Genomic DNA, 19,555 nt, shown 5'->3' on the forward strand with positions numbered 1-19,555 from the left:
ACTAAATGTACTCAAGAAGGTGGGAAGTGGGTCTGTTTGATCACTGTAAAGAAGGAATCAGTGGAAATTAGACCTAGGGTAGGAGTTGGAGACAACAGCAGCATTCAGTGAAATGCTGAGTGGTTCCCTCCCATATTGTTAAAAAAACACTTCTTGGAGGTAGGTGCGCACTTCAGGGAGCCCGACACCTAAAGCTTGGCTCAGTCAGGTTAGCACTAGAGATAGGCCTGAGATGGAGGATTAGGACTCATCTCCAATTAGTTTAGCATGGACAGTGAACATGGTCACAGGTGCTGTAAACAAATCAATACAAATACACAGAGGTATGTCAGACCACCCTCCAAGCCATAGAGCTGATGAAAGGGGGACAAGTTGGAAAGAGCAGAGATACTTGGTGGTTAGCTCTTACCTGCCTTGCTTTTCTCCCTCCCCAAAACCCAGTCTTGTGCAGTGTAATAAATACTGAATAACCTAGGTTCAAAATTAAGGGCAAAGGTGTCCTCTCCACAGCCAGAGAGCTGCTGAGGCTGTTGCACACAGACACAAGGTATGTGTGTCTCCAGAAGAAGGTGTCACTCCTTGTGGTGCTTCTCATCCTTGCTATGACACCCTGTGAAACCAGCTCCAGGTGGGCCTCTTCCCAAGTGCATTGTGCCCTGCACATGCTCCTTCCAGTTCAAGCATCCTGCAGGCTTTGCACCTTGTACTGAAGGTGAGGTCTGTGCTGTTCCTCTGTCTCCAGAGGGCCCGGTTCTGTTCAGAGTCCAGGAGGAAGATAGGGAGAGTCTGAGCAGTGCAGGTATGGTTTGTTGTTCGAACTTGCTTGTTTTTCTTACATTTAAAACACTTGGAAGTCAGGAGCCGTCCTGGCAGCTGCTTGTGTGTCTGGCTGGCTGCTGTAGAGAGGAGCCTGCAGGATGAGAGAATCTTCTGCAAAGGAAAGACAACCAGTGGGTAGGTTACCCCTTGGCCTCCCTGCAGCTGACCCAAGCCTGTCTGAGAACATGGTTTTTTGGGTGTTGGCAAAAGGAGTATGTGACAGGCCCAGAAAGTGATGTCCTCTCTACAAAAAGCAGCTGTATATAGCAACTGCAGTAACAGTGCAGGCTGCCACTGTGTCCCAATGGAGCGTGCAGCTTAGTGGGACTTCACTGTACTGTAGCAGGGTCCACAGGGTCTTTTACTGCATGGCAAGGTGGTGTGCTATACATTAACATGGCTTGCCATGCAGTAAGTTGCCTTGTGTACAAACCCTCAATGTAAAGTTTTCTTCTAAACCTTTCCCTGTTTCAGCACTCTACTCTCCATTTCCTTCTAGCTTCAGGTTTTTTTTACTTTCACCGCCCCCTCCATTAACCAGACCATTATCCTCTCAAGATTTTTTCACCCTCATGTTCTAAATACTTTCCTTGGCTCTATAATTTCCCTTTAAATATCACCCCATCCTTTCCCCACATACTTTCTACTCTCTCAAACTTGGCTTTCAGAGAGCACGTTCCTTGAAAAATTTCTCCAGTGCTCATTCTTTTCTCTCAGTCCTCTCCTCTCTCTGGGTAGCTACGGGAGGGTGTACCTGTTTGATCTCCGCTCAGCCATGCAGCGTCAGATTTCCACGTTGGGATCTGTGAAGCCTTTCTTTCCCTCATTCACCAGCACGGGTTTTTCCGTCCTTGTGTGCCAGACTAGAATCTGAACCAAGCCCACAGAAGTCATTAGCTGCATCTCTGCATTATGCTAACAAATATTCTTGCACATTAAACCAATAGTGCTATTTAACCACATACCCTAGAGTGTAATGGTGCATTCACAGCCTTAGGCAGATTGGCCTGTGGCCACTGACATCTGAAATGCACCATGTGCAAAAATTACCCATTTGACAGGATACTGTCTCAGGCCATTAACCTGCTCCTTCTATCTATTTATCAACCAACCTCCACTAAAGACTTATCATCCTTTGCACTCATTTTGGGCTGTTTCATCACTATGGAATCAAAATTCTTGTTTGTGTTTACAGAGACAAACGCTCCCCCACCCCAACTCAAAGTGTCAAGGCTGCAGCTAGAGATGTAATTTCCAGCTCAAGTAGGTGTGTATGTGGTGACTTTGAGCTAGCAGGCTAAAAACAGAAGTGTAGTCACTATGCAGGGCCTAATCCTGTCTCAAGACCCTAGGTGTGCATTTGGGCAGCTCGCTGAAGCCGCAGCCTGTGGCTACTGCCCCATTTTTATCATGGTCACTTAATCAAATCTACTGCATGTATGTCTATCTGAGCTAGTAATTATTATACTCCTGCTGCACCATAGGCATATCCGTGGTGGCTGCATATCAAGCCACTGCAACAGCATCATCCACTCCCTGTACAACAGATAGCTGGGCTGAAAATAGAAAGGCACCTTGTTGCTCTGTACACTCCTTGTAACTATTAGGTATAACAGGAAGGAAACATTGAGTCATCAGTTCAGGCCACCATCTACATGGACTGAAGCCATCTGTACCTTTGAAAAAGCAGAACTGGAGGGGCTCTCACTTCCTAGTGGGAGCTTTTCTGTCAGCAACAGCTGGAGTCTACTATCCATTTATTCTTCTAAAGCATCCCCAAGAGACTGGGTGACTGTTGCTTAGGGATCTCTTCCCTTTCTTTTCTGATTCTCACACTGGCTCACAGAGAGAGACAGCCCTCAGTGCCCGATGTCTGCTTTGCACATTTTGGGGTGCATGCACTGAGTAACTCTGCTGAAAATCAAATCCTCTGGAAACACTAGGGACCAATGGGTTAAATTTCCCACCGATCAGCCCCTCATGTTCTGCGCTGTTCATTTGGCCATCAAAATCACAGCTCGGGTATACCTGCCTGCTCTGGAAGTGCGTATGCCACAGCATGGGCTTCAGCTCCAGCTACGTAGGCACTGTTGAAGCCCACACTACGCATACTCACTATTTTTAGTGAGCTAATTCAGGTACAGCTCATAGAGGTCAAGCTGCAGCCGCACATGCTTCAGTGGGGTGAGGTACAAGTCCACCTAAAATGCTGGATAAGTGCTCAAGGGCCTGAGCTGCAGTCAACCATGTGACTGCAGTGTAGACAGATACTGAGGTGTTGCTACTGCGCAGTGACCAAGCCAGAAAATGCTGTTCCTCCACTTCTCTACACTGTCTTAGGCAGTGGGCCATTACTTGCATTTGGGGGGGGTGTTTAAAGACCTATTAATCCAGTTTAATATTGTTTAGCCCTACTTACACTAGCCAGACAAAGCATATTAGTCTGCTGCTGTTAAAGCCTCTAACCCAATTTGAGCCAATTCATAGTGGCCAGCTAAACAGTACTGGGAAACAGTTCTGCACTGATCTCAGTGTGGTATATAATGTAGAACTGGATAAAATATAGTTAAGGGAACAATTTCAAAATTGTCAGATTTTGACTGTATTAGTGAAAGTGATAGTTGTTGGGGCTTTCCTCTGTAAAAGTGGCAGGGGAAGGAAAAATCTTTAAATCAAAACTTTCACAAATGAGAAATGTATTCAAGAAACATTTTTAACTTGGGGAATTTGTCTCACACAAGATTTCTAGTCACTCTATTAAAATGTCTAAGCAGACAGAGCTGGAAGCTGGTTTACAGTCTGTACCCACACTAAAATAAAGGTTACTACTTATCCCTCTGCTCCTAGCACCTGCATTATGGTAGCAGTTGGGTCCCTTTAGAGCTACAGCTTCCCGCTTTTCTAACCCAGTTTGCATTGATATTTCTTACCTTGAAAGGGCTCCCCTCTTGTTGCTATGACAATACACTGCATGTTTAATCCAAGCTTCCATGATCCATCTTTTGTACTCAAAGGTGCTGGCTTGCTTTTCCTTAGACCTGCAAGAGCATGGTATTGCTTCCCAAGGATGAACTCAGCACGTTCCTCTTGCCTGTGGTTAAATACTCAGCTCTCTGTTACTCACAGCCTTCCAGTTAAGCCTGCAGGCTAAATTCAGTTCTGGTTTAAGCAGGCACAACACTTGCAGCAGAGATGAATCTCTCTCTGCAACATTAATAGAGCTGTTTGCCTCCAACAACTGGAAAGAACCTGGACTGGGCTGCTTTCCCCACCCAGAGAATGGAACCTTTTTGTAAAACTTTGCCTTTTACGCCAGCCCCCTGCAATCGCAACAGCGCAGAGCTTGGGGTCATTTCTATAGTACTTTTTCATCAAGGTAAATACTGAAATTGAGCTCCCTATCTCTGATTGCAAGGGGCTTCTAAAAATAATATACAGTGCTTTGTACAACTCTTACTTAAGTCTTTACACCATGCTCTTCAGTAAGGTCACTGGAATTATCACCTAGTACAGAGCAACCATCAAATACAGAAACAGCTTTTCATTTCTCAGCCAACTGTCTGTAACTTTGAGGACAATGCATTTCCATTGCTATATACAAGGTTTGGATCATACATAAAAATACAACCTGTGTTATTAATACAGTAGTTCTACAGGCCTTTTAAAGTCTGCCCTCATGTCTCAAAACTTATTTTCACATTTGTATTATTACCGTGCTCGCAGCAACAGCAAAAAGACTTGTCTGTAACAGCCCTTGGCACAATGAGCGCTTTGAACAGTACTTTACAAATCACAGGTGTCCCCCCGTTAATATCTCTCATGGGATTCACTCATGATAACTTGCAGCTATATCTCCTGTTACACATGGCTGCAGCATTTAAACCGAGGCAGTAACTGAGTTTAAGAATCAGAGGACCTAGCTGCATTGAAAGGGGGATAGTTTAGTGGATGGGATGTTGCTCGACATAGCAGGGGGATTCTCTAAACCCTGACCAGAGGCAAATAAACCAGGCAAAGCTCAGACAGTAGCTACTATAGCTATGACCATAGTTACTTTGACGTCAAGATTTGTGCCCTTCCCCATCCAGTAAGGCTCAGAGAAGCCCTAATGGGACCAAGGGTTGAAGCTTCAAACAAAGCATGTGTGGCCCAGAAAAGAAAAAGGGTTAAAATAAGGCTTTGTCTATGCTAGGGCGTTAATACCAGCCCAGCCACTGGTGTAACTGCACCAGCACAAACCCCCTAGTGCAGTTAAGCAAAGGCACTAGTTGCACCAGAGTTTTGCCCTGCTCATAACTGGGATAAGCTGCCCTGGTGCAGGTGACAGCAGTTTAACCCTATGTGAACTCGGAGACTGCACTGGTGCTGATGGCTGAAATCTGAACATGTCCCCCATACAAAGCCTAAATTCCTCTAAATTCTGCTTATCTGCAACCACTGCCTTAGAGTCACAGCCTCAGGGGCTTCCTCAGGCCTTTTCCTCCTGATTATTAAGTCAGGCTTAGCCAGTCTGGCACCAGAAGCAAGAGCATGTGACCTTGTGTGACCAATGGCAGCTAGAGTATCGAACAGCCCCTGCCCTAGGAACATCTGCAATCAATCCAAACAAGTGCAGCCCTGTAAGACTGGCGTCCCAAACACTGGGGAATAACTCAAGCAGAAAGGGAGAGTAAACCTGCCCTAGCAGATACTTGCTCAGCTCACAGAGAGAGAGAGAATAAATACAAATGGAGTTTGCCGATCTGATCTCCCCCTCCATCTGCACTGCATTCAGTGCACACACTTTATCACAGGAAATCTGACAAGGAAGGAAGGAAGTTATTCCCCAGGAGCCCCTCTCGCCTCCTGCTTTCATCAGTGGAATCCTGCTGGAGTCGCTCTGTCCTAGGGCCAGTTTGAGCTACATCAGATCTGTGACCCCAAAAAAAAAAAGAGCCAGTTCCTTTCTGCATCTTGGAAAATACATGGCGAGAACCAGGGTTCACCCAGATTCTCCATCTTACGTAGGGAAGGGATTTATTTCTCTTCAAAGAGCCAGCGCAAATCCTGCAACAGCTGCAGTGTTGTTCTTCCACAGATGCTGGTGAGGAAGCTCCGCTCTTGCCCATCAACCCCATCCTTCCTAGCCTGTAGCCTTGGTGGTAGCTGGTCACACTTACTGTGGCATCTAATACTAGCTCTCTCTGTCCAGAAATACTCGGCCTCTCTCTAATCCTCTCAGAAGCAGCAGCAGCAAAACATCCCTGTCCAACACTAGGCAGCTGGCTGGCTGGCTTCCTTCACCCGCATCACCCAAACACAGTCTCAAACACACAGATTTAGCCTGAGGTTGGAGCCCGGTGCACAATGCAGCTGAGAGACAGGAGAAGGGGCAGAACGTGGGCGTTTAATTAAATGTGACTGATAAATTGCTACCCAAACCATTCAAAACAAAAGTCTGCCTCTCCCAGAGAAGCACATCTCCCCCCATCTCCATGGAGAAAGCTCTCTTTTCATTTTTTCCTCTCCGCATTTGCAGCTCCTGGCAGGGATTTCAGGGCTGGCTGCCTCCTTTTGTCTAGAAATTCCTGCAGTGCCCACAGTTAAGATCATCATCTTTCGTTCCCACTCTTTCAGGCAGGTACTAAGCCAAGGAGAGCAACACAGGACTTATTTATTGGCCAGTAAATAAGCTTTTTGCAGGCGCTTCAGTTTGTGTGTTTGAGTTGAGAGCGTTAAAAATGAATACCAGCGCAGCACACAGGGGACATCTAAGGAGGCATCAGGTAAAGGGCTGTCTACCTGTGTGCCTGTCTAGCCCTCATTAACCATCATATCGGAGAGATTCACAATCCTTAGTGTATTAATCCTCAACACCTCTGTGAAGCTGAGAAAAGTACCATTTTACAGATGGGAAACTGAGGCACACACGCTAAGGCCACAATCCTCAAAGGCCTTTAGGTGCCCAACTGCCACTCATTTTATCCCCTTCACTTTCCAAGGTCAGACAGGAAGTCTGTGGCAGAGCAGGCAATGGAGCCCAGATCTCTGGGATCACAGGCTGGTGCCCTAACCCCTGAACCATCATTCCTCTCAGGGCTGGATTCTGAACAAGCCTACACCCACCAGCGGTGATGCTGAGGGTCTCAGCACAGCTTAAATTACTCTCCTTCCACCCACCCCCGCAAGAGGTCACCGCAGAGCCGTTCCCATTAACAAGGTCAAGTTTCCAAGCATGCATTGCCCCTTCTTAGCTACCCTAAACCCTGCTATCATCACTCTCCAGGCACACAGACTGCTCAGCTCCTGTGTTTAGAAGGGGAGGCATCTCTGCTGTCGTGCCCTTGCTTGTTGTGTAGAATTCTCTGAGCTCTGCCTCTGCTGAATTTGGTCTCTGTCTACCTCACGCTGGGCCGATGAGTTATGTGATAATTGCTGAAGGGAGGCTGGTGGCAGCTGGAAGCAGAGACACAAAGCAGGACACCCGAAGTGCCGAGAGAGGATCATGGTGCGTCCGGCTCAAAACCGAGTCCCTGTGATATCTCCACTGCCTTGTCACAGAGAAAACAGCCCGATCCTAATCTCAGCTGCTGTAACCTCTTCAGTTCCTGGCCCATAGCACAGAAGTTGTCTCCTGTCTGACTCAAGGAACACGATCTCCCCCTTGTCTGGAAACAAAGTCCTGACAGCGTGTCCCACCGCAGCTGGCCTTGCTCTCGCCCCAGCTTTCCAGCACGATGCCTTACTCTGACAGCTACCGTCACATCAAAAGCTGCTCTTCTGTGTGTATTTCTAGAGGCAGCATAGCCATTGCTGCGCCAGCTTCAGGCTCGAAGCATTTGCAAGGAAGCTTTGGCCTGACATTGGATTCCCTTGCCTGCTACACCCTGTCCGTTTACCGTTCTAAGAGGGAATCAATCTGGAGTGCGTTCTACACAACATGCCTCCTCCCCCCATTCACCCTAGCATTAGATCTCACTGCTGACCTCCCTCCGTCTTAGGACACATTGTCACTGTCATGTTCTTGTTAGGCAGAGCAGCAGAGAGGGTGAGCAGAGCAGATGGACTGTCTGATGCAAACGTCCCGGTCAACTCTGCTTCATGCCTCTTTAGCTCTGCCCTGGATCCCATCTCTGCCACCACACCCCACATGGATGCCTGTTTGCTTCCCAGCATAATGCAGGACATTATTCTTTTCCTCCTCACCTCTCTAAAACCAATGCTTTCCTGCAACGTCTTTTGAGAAGCGGGAGCATAGCTGCAAATTCACTTTGGTGTTCTCTACTATACATGAAAATGAAACTGCAAGGCAGCACATTTCATATAGGAAATGCTCTTCCACACAATGCATAATTCATCTGTAGAACTCACTGTCACAGGACATTGAGACCAAAAAAAATTAGATATTCATGTAAACAGTAAGGATGTCATGTAGAGTAACCATAACTAGCAGAGACATTTATAAAGGGGATAAACCCTCACACTCAGGGCAGAAGCGAGCCACTAAGGCCCTGAGCTTAAGATGAAACTTCCCCACTATGTATTTTACTTCATAACCCATTTATGGGGGGAAGTGGGGGGAGAGCAGGTTGTGTCTTTCTTTGAAGCATCTGGTACCAGCAACTGCATGAGACAGGATATTGGACTGGATGGGCATTGGGCTAACCCTGAGGGATGGGAGATGGGATACTGGCCTGGTTAGACAACAGATCTAATCCTATATGGCAGTTCCTATGCTCCCTTTTCAAGTTTCTGCATTTCCTTGCAATTGTGATTAGTGATAGATGCAGAAGAGTGGGTCCATGTACCAGAAAGAGTCCATACCTTAGTGCAATTGGCAGCTTTCGGCTCAAGGTCATTCAAGGTCACTAATTCCCGGAGAAGGCTGCTCTCTTGGTAGCCACCCTTCACTCCTCGCAGTTTGAAGTAAGCCTGAGATCGCTGGAGTATCAGCCTGAGGTTCACAGCAAAGCCTGCCATGTCGATGGCAAACGGGCGGTGGGGGTCGAAAACAGTCTTCCAGCCATACACCTTCCCCGCTGCATTCACCTTGGGTGACTCGTAGCGCAAGCCACCCACAAAGGCCACCGGCCACACCGACACCTTCCTGGTGGTGCGCATCTGGGGGCAAGGAGAGAGAAGGGCACAGTGAGTGCGTGGAGTGGTGCGGGATGGGAGAGGACACCCGCTCTGACAGTTGCTAACACACACTCAGTGTTCAGTCCCAACTACTTAAACCCCATATGCAACGTGCAGGGACTCTGGACAGTCCCCAGCAAGACCTCTGCGTGCACTGCAGCACCAGACCTGGGTGTTCTGAAGCAGGTAAAGGCCAGTGGACACAGAGAAGCAAGGCACTATAAATGAAAGCCAGGAAGGCTGGGTTCTGTTCCCAGCTCCACTTCAGGCTCCCTTTGTGACCTTGGCCACATACTTTAACCTCTGTATGCCTCCATTTGCCCAACTGTACAAGGGGATAAGCCTTGCATTGCAGGATGGCTAGCAAAGTGCTTTGGAGAGTCTCAGGTAAAGATGCTAGCAAATATGCATATGCACAGTTATACTAATTATTCCTGCTGAGACCTCATTGTGGCAAAGGCTTCATGCAATGAACAAAGTAGCAAATAAGGGTTACAGCCAAGGTTTTAAAATCTGCTTTTCATCCACAGGTCTCAAAGCGCTTCACAAAGATGGGTCAGCATCATCATCCCCATTTACAGATGGGAAAACTAAGGCATGGGGGCAGAGCTTGTGCAGTGTCACATGGTGTGTTAGCAACAGAGCTAGGAAGACTAGATTTCTGGAAACTAAACTGTAGAGGAGAATTAGCATCCAGTGATATTCAGGGTAGCCTCCATTTTGTGAGTCACCATTGATGGGAAATGGAATAACATTTGGAATGAGTTACTACAAACGTGGTTCTCAGATGAGGGGCAGTTTAGAAGTCTGGCTACCTAGTAAACTCCGAACAAATAGGATGAGGTTTTGCAGCAATTTATCCCTTGTCTTGTCTCCGCTCTGCTGGCAGGAGCATGCTCCCTCTGCTGCACCTTCTGCTTTTCATCCAGACCCTCAGACTGGGGATTTCCCAGTGCTAATCTCATGAATGCTAATTACAGTGAGAGACCTGAAGAGCTGAAGGCACTTGCCCTTTTGCATTACACACATGCTAATGGCAGCCCTTATCCACAGGAACTAGTCCCCCATGTTTATTGTGCAGCCCCTTTCACTGGCTGCTTGGTGCCTCTTAATGCAGGTAGGTTTCAGGGGGAGGAGGGGAGAGTTGTCAACCCTCCAGGATTGTTCTGGAGTCTCCAGGAATTAAAGATTAATCTTTAGTTAAAGATTACATCATGTGATGACACCTCCAGGAATACGTCCAATCAAAATTGACAACCTTAGAGGAGAGGAATCCAGAGACAACATCATGTCGGTTAACAAACGGGCCCTCATGCCTTCTTAAAAGGTAGTGTTCATTTCAGGGTAGCGCTTGGTGCTGTAGCTAGAACCTGCCACAGAGAAGGAAGTAATGAGGCAGCTGGATTGAAACAGCATTCAGCCTGGTCTGCCTGCAGTCTTATGTACAAACCTCATTTGCTGGGTTCTTTGCTATGGGATTTAGGTCTGTGCCAAATGGCCAAGATGACAACCTGCCCCCTTGACCTCAATACACCAGTCTGTGCAAATGAATGCAAGATAAAACAGAAGACCTTACGAAACAGGTGGGGGGGAGAGAATAGGTGCCCCTATACCATGGTGATGGGTGCAGTAAATGTACCTCAAAAGAGAGCCTGAACAAGGGACCCTCTGGCATGGCAACTAGTGAATGAGGAGGAAGGGGATCATCATGTCTTGTACCACAAGAGCTTCCAGGAGCGCAAGGCAACAAATCATCTCAGAACAGTGACTACATGTCTGCAAGTGTGTTCCAAGGAGGTGGGGGGGGAGGGGGGTAGGTTCATAGGGGGTGTAGAACTAGCAGTGAAGGGGTGAAACTAAAAAAACACTTCTGCTCAGGTTTCCAAAGCCCTTTGCAAATGTTAAGCAGGCCTCATGTCATGGCGGTAAAGGTGGTGTTACGATACCCATTTAATAGTGGAGGAGACAGGCGTAAAGGAAGGAAGGAGGGTCCTGTGAGGAAAGCACTGATTTGAGACTCAAGATGCAGGTTCAGTTCTTGCTTGTGCCACAGTCTCCCTACGTGACCATTGGCAAGTCTCTTCATCTGTGCCTCAGTTTCCCTATATATACACACAATAGGGATAATGACCCTACCCCCACGAGGATAATTTTGTTAATGTACGAGACGTGCACAGGGATTGCAGTGATGGGGAACAGAAAGGCACCTGCGCAGAAAGCAGTGACTTGCCTTCTTCCAGAGGATCTGTGGCATAGATAAAACTAAATGCCAGGAGTCCTGGCTTGCAGCTCTAACCACTTGAGACACTATCTCCCAAAGGACATTTAAAACAATAGTGAATTTAAGAGCCTCCAAGGGACGTGGTGGGAGCCTCATTGCCGGGGATATTAAAAATGGACTGCAACATAGTGCAGAGAAGAAGCCCTTGCTGTTTAGAAGGATGGAGGCATGATCTTTCCTGCCCTTAAAGTCTCTGGTTCCCTGTGAAGTTATTCGTGTGCCCTTGTCAATGTGATGATGGAACCTAAAGAATCTGTCTTTTCTGGGGCTGATGAAAAGCTGCATTGTTGGGAACATAATCCTGCCTCTCCAAAACGCACTGACAGTCTCATGGGGACACTAAACCCCGAGCTGTAGGCCAGATGCAAGGCAGAGACAGGAAACCTGTTCTGAACGAACAGACACAACCTCCAGACAAATAGAATCCTTCCCTTTGGAACATGTTTGTGCTGGAGCAGGGACCGTCAAATACACTCCATGCAGACTTCATACTAAGCTCCCTATCTTCAGCCATTATCACCACCCCAAACTCACAGAAATGTAGGGCTCAAAGGGACCTCGAGAAGTCAGGTCCAGCTCCCCACACTGAGGCAGGACCAAGTAAACCTAGACCACCCCGACAGGTGTTTGGCCAGCCTGTTCTTAGCAGAAACCTCCAATGACGGGGATTCCACAACCTCCCTTGGAAACCTATTCCAGCCCTTAACTACTGGTATAGTTAGCAAGTTTTTCCTAATAGCTAACCTAAATCTCCCTGGCTGCAAAATAACCCCATTACTTCTTGTCATACTTTTAGTGGACATGAAGATCAGCAATCACTGTCCTCTTTATAACAACCCTTAACGTATTGGAAGACTTACGTCCCCCCTTCAATCTTCTTTGCTCAAGACTAAACATGGCCAGGGTTTTGTGTTTTTTTTAAACCTTTCCTCACAGGTCTGGTTTTCTAAACCTTTTATCATTTTTGTTGCTCTCCTCTGGACTCTCACGACCCTTCACTTCAATGAAAGTAGCATCATTGTTGGGTGGTATAATACACTGTGAATAGAACCTTTTGAGGTTCAATTCAGCAGCATCTCTTGAAAAAGAGAGTGATGCCTCCCAGTTGAGATTAGGTTCGCACATCTACAGGCAAGGCCCAGAGGGAGGTGCACTACAGATCAGACCAGGTTTGATGCTTATCTTCTGTAACATCTAGATGAGCATGATTGCACATGTACACACACAAACACGCAGAACAGACATGATGGGAAGAGAAATTACGAAAGGACTCAGATAAATTCAGTCCCCTCTCAAAGCCACTTCTGGAAGGAAACAGTGGAAGACATCAAGGATGAGATTTTAGCTGTCTCCCTGAGCTGAATTAGAAAAACCTGGGAGCCCATTTGTCTCTGGATGCTGCAAATCAGCAGCCCCAGAGGCGAGCACTGCTTGCATGTTTACAGCCTAGGTTTAGTCAACTCAGTGGCAGAATCTGAAGGGTTACGCTCTTCAGAACAAACAAGTATTGACAAACGCCTGCTTTCCATGCATGTGCGGCAGCCTGGGGAGACAATCGCACAGTGCGTCTCTGAACAAGATGTCCTGCAAGGGCAACCATTGTACTGCCTGACTTTGTTCAGAGAACGTTGAAAGGGCTCTATTTACCCAGAGGGATCTATGCAGAGCAGGCTCTTGCCAGAGACAGAATTTAAGTAATAAAGGCACTGAGGTGGGGACAAGCAAACAGTGAGGAAACAAGGGAAATCCCAATGATGCCTGAAGTAGGATGGTACAAGCCAAATGGAGTGTGATCTGGAGAAGATGCCCTAGGTACAGGGTCAGGACTAAATTCCCCCGTAAAGCATACGGAAGCACAAAGCCATGTAAGTCCTATTGCCAGGACTTTGGTGGGATGTAAGTGGCAGTTGTGCTGGTGCTCTGTACAGGGGGGAACTTCGCCCCACTGACCAAGAGAGCATGCTGCAGCCCAACAAGTGAAAGCATTGTCCAATACATGCCGACTGGGTGAGGTGCAAGGACTCCTACACAGCTATCTAGGAAGGGATATTTATAGGCTGGTCGCAGGCAGTGAAAGCTGTTCCCGAACTGAATGGGAATGTAGAGACCATTCAAACTAGACCTGGGTCATGCAAGTCCCAGTTATTTGAAACCTGCTTCAACGTATCTCTTGTGTCCCAGTCCTGGACTTGAACCACAAGCCCATCCTCCAGCCCTTACTCATGAGAATAGTCCCGTTGGCTTCAGCTCAATTACTCGCATGAGTAAAGGTTGCAGGGTCAAGCCCTAGGTGCATTCTTGGAACTCCTGTCTTGTGCCATAGTTTAAGATGTCACCATCATCCCTTGAGCCTATCGCCTTGGATCACACTGCAGTAAACCCATTGCTCCTTATTCCTTTGCTGAACCTATTCATTCCACAGCTGCCCTTAACTTGCATAGCTACCTTCCAGCCCTGTGAGCCATCTCTAACACAGTCACTGTTTTAAGGACATTAGAGGGTAAATTACAGCCATCCAGACCTGTCTCTCACATGCACACTCACCTATGCTTAGGCCCAGAGAGACCAGTGAAGGTTTCACAGTGGATGCATTTCCAGACAGTACTAATTAAGCGAGAAGCAACCATAACTCATACTTCTACAGCTTTGCAAAGTGGAGGAAGAGAGGACTGGAGGAGCCAACCAGATGGCTCTACCCTGAACAGCTTAGATGATGCCAGAGAGCTTTCCATTTAAGACAATTAAGGGCCTGATCCTGCCAGAGGATCAATGCTGCCATGTGGTGCTGCCCACCATTCCCACAGAAATCAATGAAGCAGACCGGCTAAAGGGGAATGATGGGAGCAGGGAGTTCATACAAGGGGGCAGCATAGACCTGGGGCTCATTGGAAGGAAGTGGTAACTGAGGGTCACAATGAATCCAAGATGATGGGCTCTGCAACTGGCACAAACAGCAATGCCCGGTACCCCCTCCCCCATCCATAGACCCCTCACCCTAATGTGGGGTCTGCACTACTTTTCCCTTGGTCCCTTTGACATTAGCAAATGTGCTCCATTTTCACTGCCTGGTGCCCGGGCGCCAGAGCATGCTGAGAGGTGGTTTAAATGACATTGCTTTAGGGGTGTATTTTACTTAAACTAAGTGGCGATGATAGGCCTTGGGCTCAGGAGAGTGTGTAACCGTGTTACCTGCTGGCTGGAGCACGTCACTGACACCAAGTGCCTTGTTACTCTGTGCTGCAAGCAGTAATGTTGTTATGGATGCTCCTGTGCTTGGCCTCCGGGGACCTGTGCGGAGGCCTGCAAGCTCAGGGAATGTGGATGGAGGGGAGCGTAACCCAGCTGAGCAGGCCCTGCTTGCATCTTACCTCCTCGAAGAGCTCCAGGCTGTAGGTGTTATCGTCGTCAGCGAAGTAAACAATCCCAGGTTGGCTGCTGTTTTTGTTAAAGGTCTCTCTCAGCCACCGCAGGGCCAGATTCCTCTGCATGGTCCCGCGGGGGATCCTGGGGTCCCTCATGTCTCCCCGCAGCTTGTAGTTGCGGGGCGTCTCCACATTGAGGTGGGTGTAGTTCAGCCCCGTGTCCCGCAGCAGCCGGGTGACGAGGGGGGTGCGCCTCTGAGAGTCCTCCACCAGGATCCAGTGCAGGTTGGGCACATGCAAGAGGGTGTTGGCCAGACGCGTCAGTTCCGCCTTTTGCACCGGCCGACTGTAGGTGGGGGTGATGATGTGGATGGTAGGGAGGGTGTCCGACCATGGGGGCGGGCGGGTGTAAACGTACTCTGTCCTCACCACCTCCACAATGTCGCGGTCTGACAGGCAGTACTCCTTGGAGTCCGAGCCTTGGGCCAGATCACGCCTGGAGTCGCCACCCTCATCTGCACAAGGGCATGAGAGAAAGAAAACACATACAGTCAGTCCTCTAACAGTTTCCTCTACACCACTCCCTCGGCAAAGCCAGCAGGCAGCTTGCTAGCAGGGGAGGTCACCCTCTTGGTCTGAGAGCAAAGGAGACAAGCTGGAAAACAGAGGCCTTTTGCAAGAAACAAAGAACCCACAAGACAGAGATGGCAGCTGGTGAACTAGCCACATGGGCAAAGTTCTGACAGCTCCAGGCTAGCGGGAGGGAACTGCTCAGAACAGCAAGCTTTGAAGGCCCAAAGATACAACAATCGAGTGCGACATACGGGTGTAGAATAACAGGTACTCTGACACTAATACAGCACCTTCCAACCCCAAAGGATTCCAAAGTACTTTGTATTCCATGCCCCGGGGCAGGACTCTGCAGCTGTGCACAAATGCATAGCAACAGCTCAGGACAGCAAGTGAAGAATACCATAACCAGTGGGAGCTCCAGAGACAATATGGGTCAGCACAATGGAATTGGCTTCTGTTGGGATTTGGCCAGGGTAACATTGTATCCCATTTAGGAGGTGCTCCTTAAATCCAGGCACTGAGCTGAGATCTTGAAATATGTCACCTAGTCACATCACAAGTGTTCACACAGCTCTGACTAACCTTCCAGGTGGGGCCTAGGGTCTTTTGAGGCAGTCTCTTATTTGGCTGTTCCAAAGTCCTGGTCAGGAATCTTGCAGGGATATATGCAGGATGTTACAGATACAAACACCACAACTCTTGCAACGAGTACAAACGACCAGGACTTCAGAATCCCTTGCCAAGAGTTTCCCTCTATATTGGCTAAGACGAGATAAACCTTCACATGTAGGCTTTGCTGATTTCGATTTGTACTTTTTTTATAAATTCTGACAGATTTGTTGGCATATTGTTGGCATCACGTCTTAATACACAAAGTAAATATCCTTAACTCAACCTCAAACAATTTTTTAAGCAGCATTTTTCTTACTTTGCCTCCCTGTACATTTTGATTATTATGAATGGAAACCTTTTGTCTGCTTGCATGCACACAACAAAACTGACGTTTACCAATAAAAATGAAATCCTTCCAAGCCTACCCATGATTGCCATTTCCAGGGCACTGCAGCCCTCTCATCAGTACCATTAAGAGCATAATCTATAATTACACTAGGGATGATCAAACTTAATGAGAGATATCAACACTTATGGTCCAGGACATAAGTCAAGCATTGTCTGCAGGGCATGTGATAATAGTGTAATATGGGGTTTTGACACTTCCCAACAGTGGCAAGTACCAGAGGACAAAAGGATACAGGAGCAGATGGACCATAAGTCTGACCCACTAGAACAATTCCTACATTCTTGGCATACTCTTCTATGTTATTCTGCATCACCCATCAACCTGGATGTTGGGGGTAAACACCACAAGTGACTTAAGACCCAATATGTCAAGTAGCTGATCATCCCCAGCTCCACTGAAAACTGATGGACAGTTCAGTACCTGCCAGGATCAGGCCCTTTCTAAGATAAATTGCCTCCACTGTGCACAGCCTAGCAGTCTAGAAATCTGAAACACGGGAAGCAATTCACACCCTGAATAAACTGTGAACTGTATTTGATAGCACAGAGGCAGAACATAATTAGACAGAATGGAACTTGTCCAGGACACATGGGTTCGTTGGTCAAGACCTTAGCTTTAAATCCTCTGGCACTTCCACTCCTCACATACCATGCTGGCCAACACTAATTTGCTCTTCTCATCTCTGGCACCTCCCACTCAAGTCTCTCAAAGCTACTTTACAAATATGAATGAATTTATCCTGCACACCCTTCTCAGGCACACCAATGTCTTCATCCCCATTGTACAGATGAGGAAACTGAGGTACAGAGCATGGAAGCGTTTTGCCTAGGGTGTGCCAGTGAGTCAGAAGTTGGGCTGGGAAACAGGACCCATTCCCAGTTTTGTATCATACACTCAAGGCTGCCCTTCTACCTTGCAGGTCACTGTTCATTTATAGAAGTGTCTCCTACCTTCCAGGGCACTGAGCTGAGCCTGGAGGAGTGAGGAGACAGAACTCCATTTTCCTTTAATAGCATCAACACACTCGCCTTTCAATTCCAGTATGCTCCTCTTTGTTGCAATGCACTCCTCCAGGTTCGTGGGGAGAGCTCTCACCCACCTGAACCTCTCGGGGTGAGGGGGACCTCTCGGGATGGGGGCAGAACTATAACTTCTCTCAGAGCTGTCCTGAGCCAGTTCTGTGGCAGAGTAATACAGAGGAGCCCTTCTCCTACAGTTCATAGAGGGGAGGAGGTGAAGCCACTCAAAAGGTCTTAGAGCTGCTGCCAGATTTAAATAGCACATCAGACTACAGGTAGAGAGTAAGGCAAAGCCACACCAAATTGAGAGGGGAGAAGGGGACCTGGTGGACAGTGAGAGGTAAGGGGAAGAGAGTTTAGAACATTGGCAAGAGATGGGGAAACAGAGCTTAGCTCCCTCCCTACAAATACACCAGTGCTCCTCTCCAAGATAGAACCCAGGAGACAGCAGGGCCCAAGGAAAAGGCAGAGAGGGGATACTGGCAAATGTGCTGGGCAAGGCGGCATCTTCCCGACGCTGCTTGTGCTCCTTGGACATTGGTGCCACTCTGACAACAGAGCAAAAATTCACCACCTCAGAACCATCCACCCACATCTGATCTCAGTTACTCCAGACCAGAATTCCACTGTATGGCTTGGGTGCTCGGTAATTTAGAGGCTGCCTCTCTCCTGAAGTTCTAATCCAGATGGGGAGACAAGCAGGAAGTCCTGAGCTCCCTCTCCCCAGGCCTATGCCTCTCAGCCAAAGGCCCTCGACTCAGGAATGCACTACCCAGCGTCCCCCTTCTAGTCCACTGCTCTTTACCCAGCTTGTTTGGACGCCCTGGAGGATATTTTCTGTTGCATTTATCAGCATTGCTTCGGCTACTGTTTTTATTGCAAAATGTGTCATTAGCTTCTACAGGATGAACTTCTGCAGGGACCATCAGAAGGGATTTCCTCTTTCCACTCTCGAACAGGAGACACAGTGATGAGTAGGAAACACAGCCATTGGGCATTGGTCCACATCTTCTTTTAAGGCTCTGTCTTACAAACTGTATATTTATGACCACGGGAGCTCTCCAGTTCCCAACAGTAAACTGCCCAGCTTCCAAGCCACAGGATCTGACGCTTAGCAAGAACCCCCCAAGCTCTGGGCTTTCCCTGTAACAGAGCAGGGGAGGCTGCTGCCTGAGCATGGGCCACAGGTGGAGATGAGCATGGCTGTCATGAAAGGGATGGAATGAGACATGGGGATGTGGCATGGGCTGGTCAGTTTCTCTCACCCTTGTGCACTGCAAGCAGCGGAGCAATGGTGCTCTGGTGCCAGACGGTGATTAACAGCGTCCAGGGCAGAACTATCAGCACGATAGCCAGGATGTCTCTTCTCTTCGGCATCTCCAAGACTGACTGGACCCACAGCTCCTCATTACCTGACAGCGAAAACCCCAGAGACAGAACAGCAGAGCACATGGAGAACAGAAATAAATGGGCAAGAAGGAACAAGGACAGAAAGAGAGCAGCAAAGGCAACACGGCTCACAGGTCTTACCAGTGCTCACAACCCACCCATTGCAGAAGCAGGTTCGGAGACGCAACGGCTGCACAGGCTGGAGGCCACGCAGGGAGTGCTTTCACGGGGCGTAGCCTGAGCCACTGGTGGGAGCTTCAGGAACCCATCAGGAAGGAAGCCTGAAACACAAAGCAAAGGAGAATAGGCAGAGAGAAGCTCTGGGAACAGCTGCCCTTCAGGGACACCACCCTGGTGCTAACAAGTCCTCCCTGGGAGGAAGGAGCCTGAGGAGCTGCCAGGGAGGCAGGAAAAGAGTTGTCTGGGTGTTCACGGCTTTGCATTTCCCATGCCCCAGAACAGCCAAGCAAGCTCCGGTTTCCAAGAAGTGTAGTGCCTCTGAGCCCTCCCCCAGGTGAGAAATGGGCACCTGGGCATGAGCTTTAGGCAAATAGCTGTGTGTATGGATCCCAGAGCATATCCAGCATATGGCACCTGCCTTTGTGGCCTGCATTAGCCTCTTGCTCTCCCACAGGAGCCCTGCAGCAATACACCAGCCTCCATGAGCTGTAAACAGCCACATCACGTTCTGACCTCTGCAGATTTGCAATCTGCTTTGCTACTAGCAAACTCTAAAAGGCCCAAGCAGCAGGGCCTGGCCAGTGAGAAAAAGGCCAACATTCTCCACCCCTGTATGGTAACTGTTCCCAGCTTTACACAGAAGAAAGGAGAAATACGGGAGTACCCTAGCCAGTGGGAGGCACTAGCCAGTTTGGAGGGGGCAATAACTAGACCTTTACATCTTCAGAGCATCTCTTGTCACTAAGCAAGCCTCAGGAGCCGCCTCCGAGGTGCTGCTCCCATTGTACAGGCA

The 19,555-nt window shown here is 48.3% G+C and overlaps 1 protein-coding gene across 1 annotated transcript; it reads right to left on the reverse strand.

Annotated features, from left to right (window-relative positions):
- Positions 1–1,602: 1,602 nt before the first annotated feature.
- B3GAT1 (beta-1,3-glucuronyltransferase 1) lies at positions 1,603–18,600 on the reverse strand. Its single transcript, XM_077839777.1, has 4 exons — positions 18,459–18,600; positions 14,587–15,095; positions 8,623–8,919; positions 1,603–1,689 (listed from the first exon to the last, which is right to left on the reverse strand). Exons 1-4 carry the CDS (start codon positions 18,568–18,570, stop codon positions 1,603–1,605), a joined length of 1,005 nt encoding a protein of 334 aa, XP_077695903.1. The 5' UTR covers positions 18,571–18,600.
- Between the last annotated feature and the right edge of the window lie 955 nt (positions 18,601–19,555).

The sequence above is a fragment of the Eretmochelys imbricata genome, chromosome 22 (genome assembly GCF_965152235.1).
Source record: "Eretmochelys imbricata isolate rEreImb1 chromosome 22, rEreImb1.hap1, whole genome shotgun sequence".
Taxonomy (NCBI): domain Eukaryota; kingdom Metazoa; phylum Chordata; order Testudines; family Cheloniidae; genus Eretmochelys; species Eretmochelys imbricata.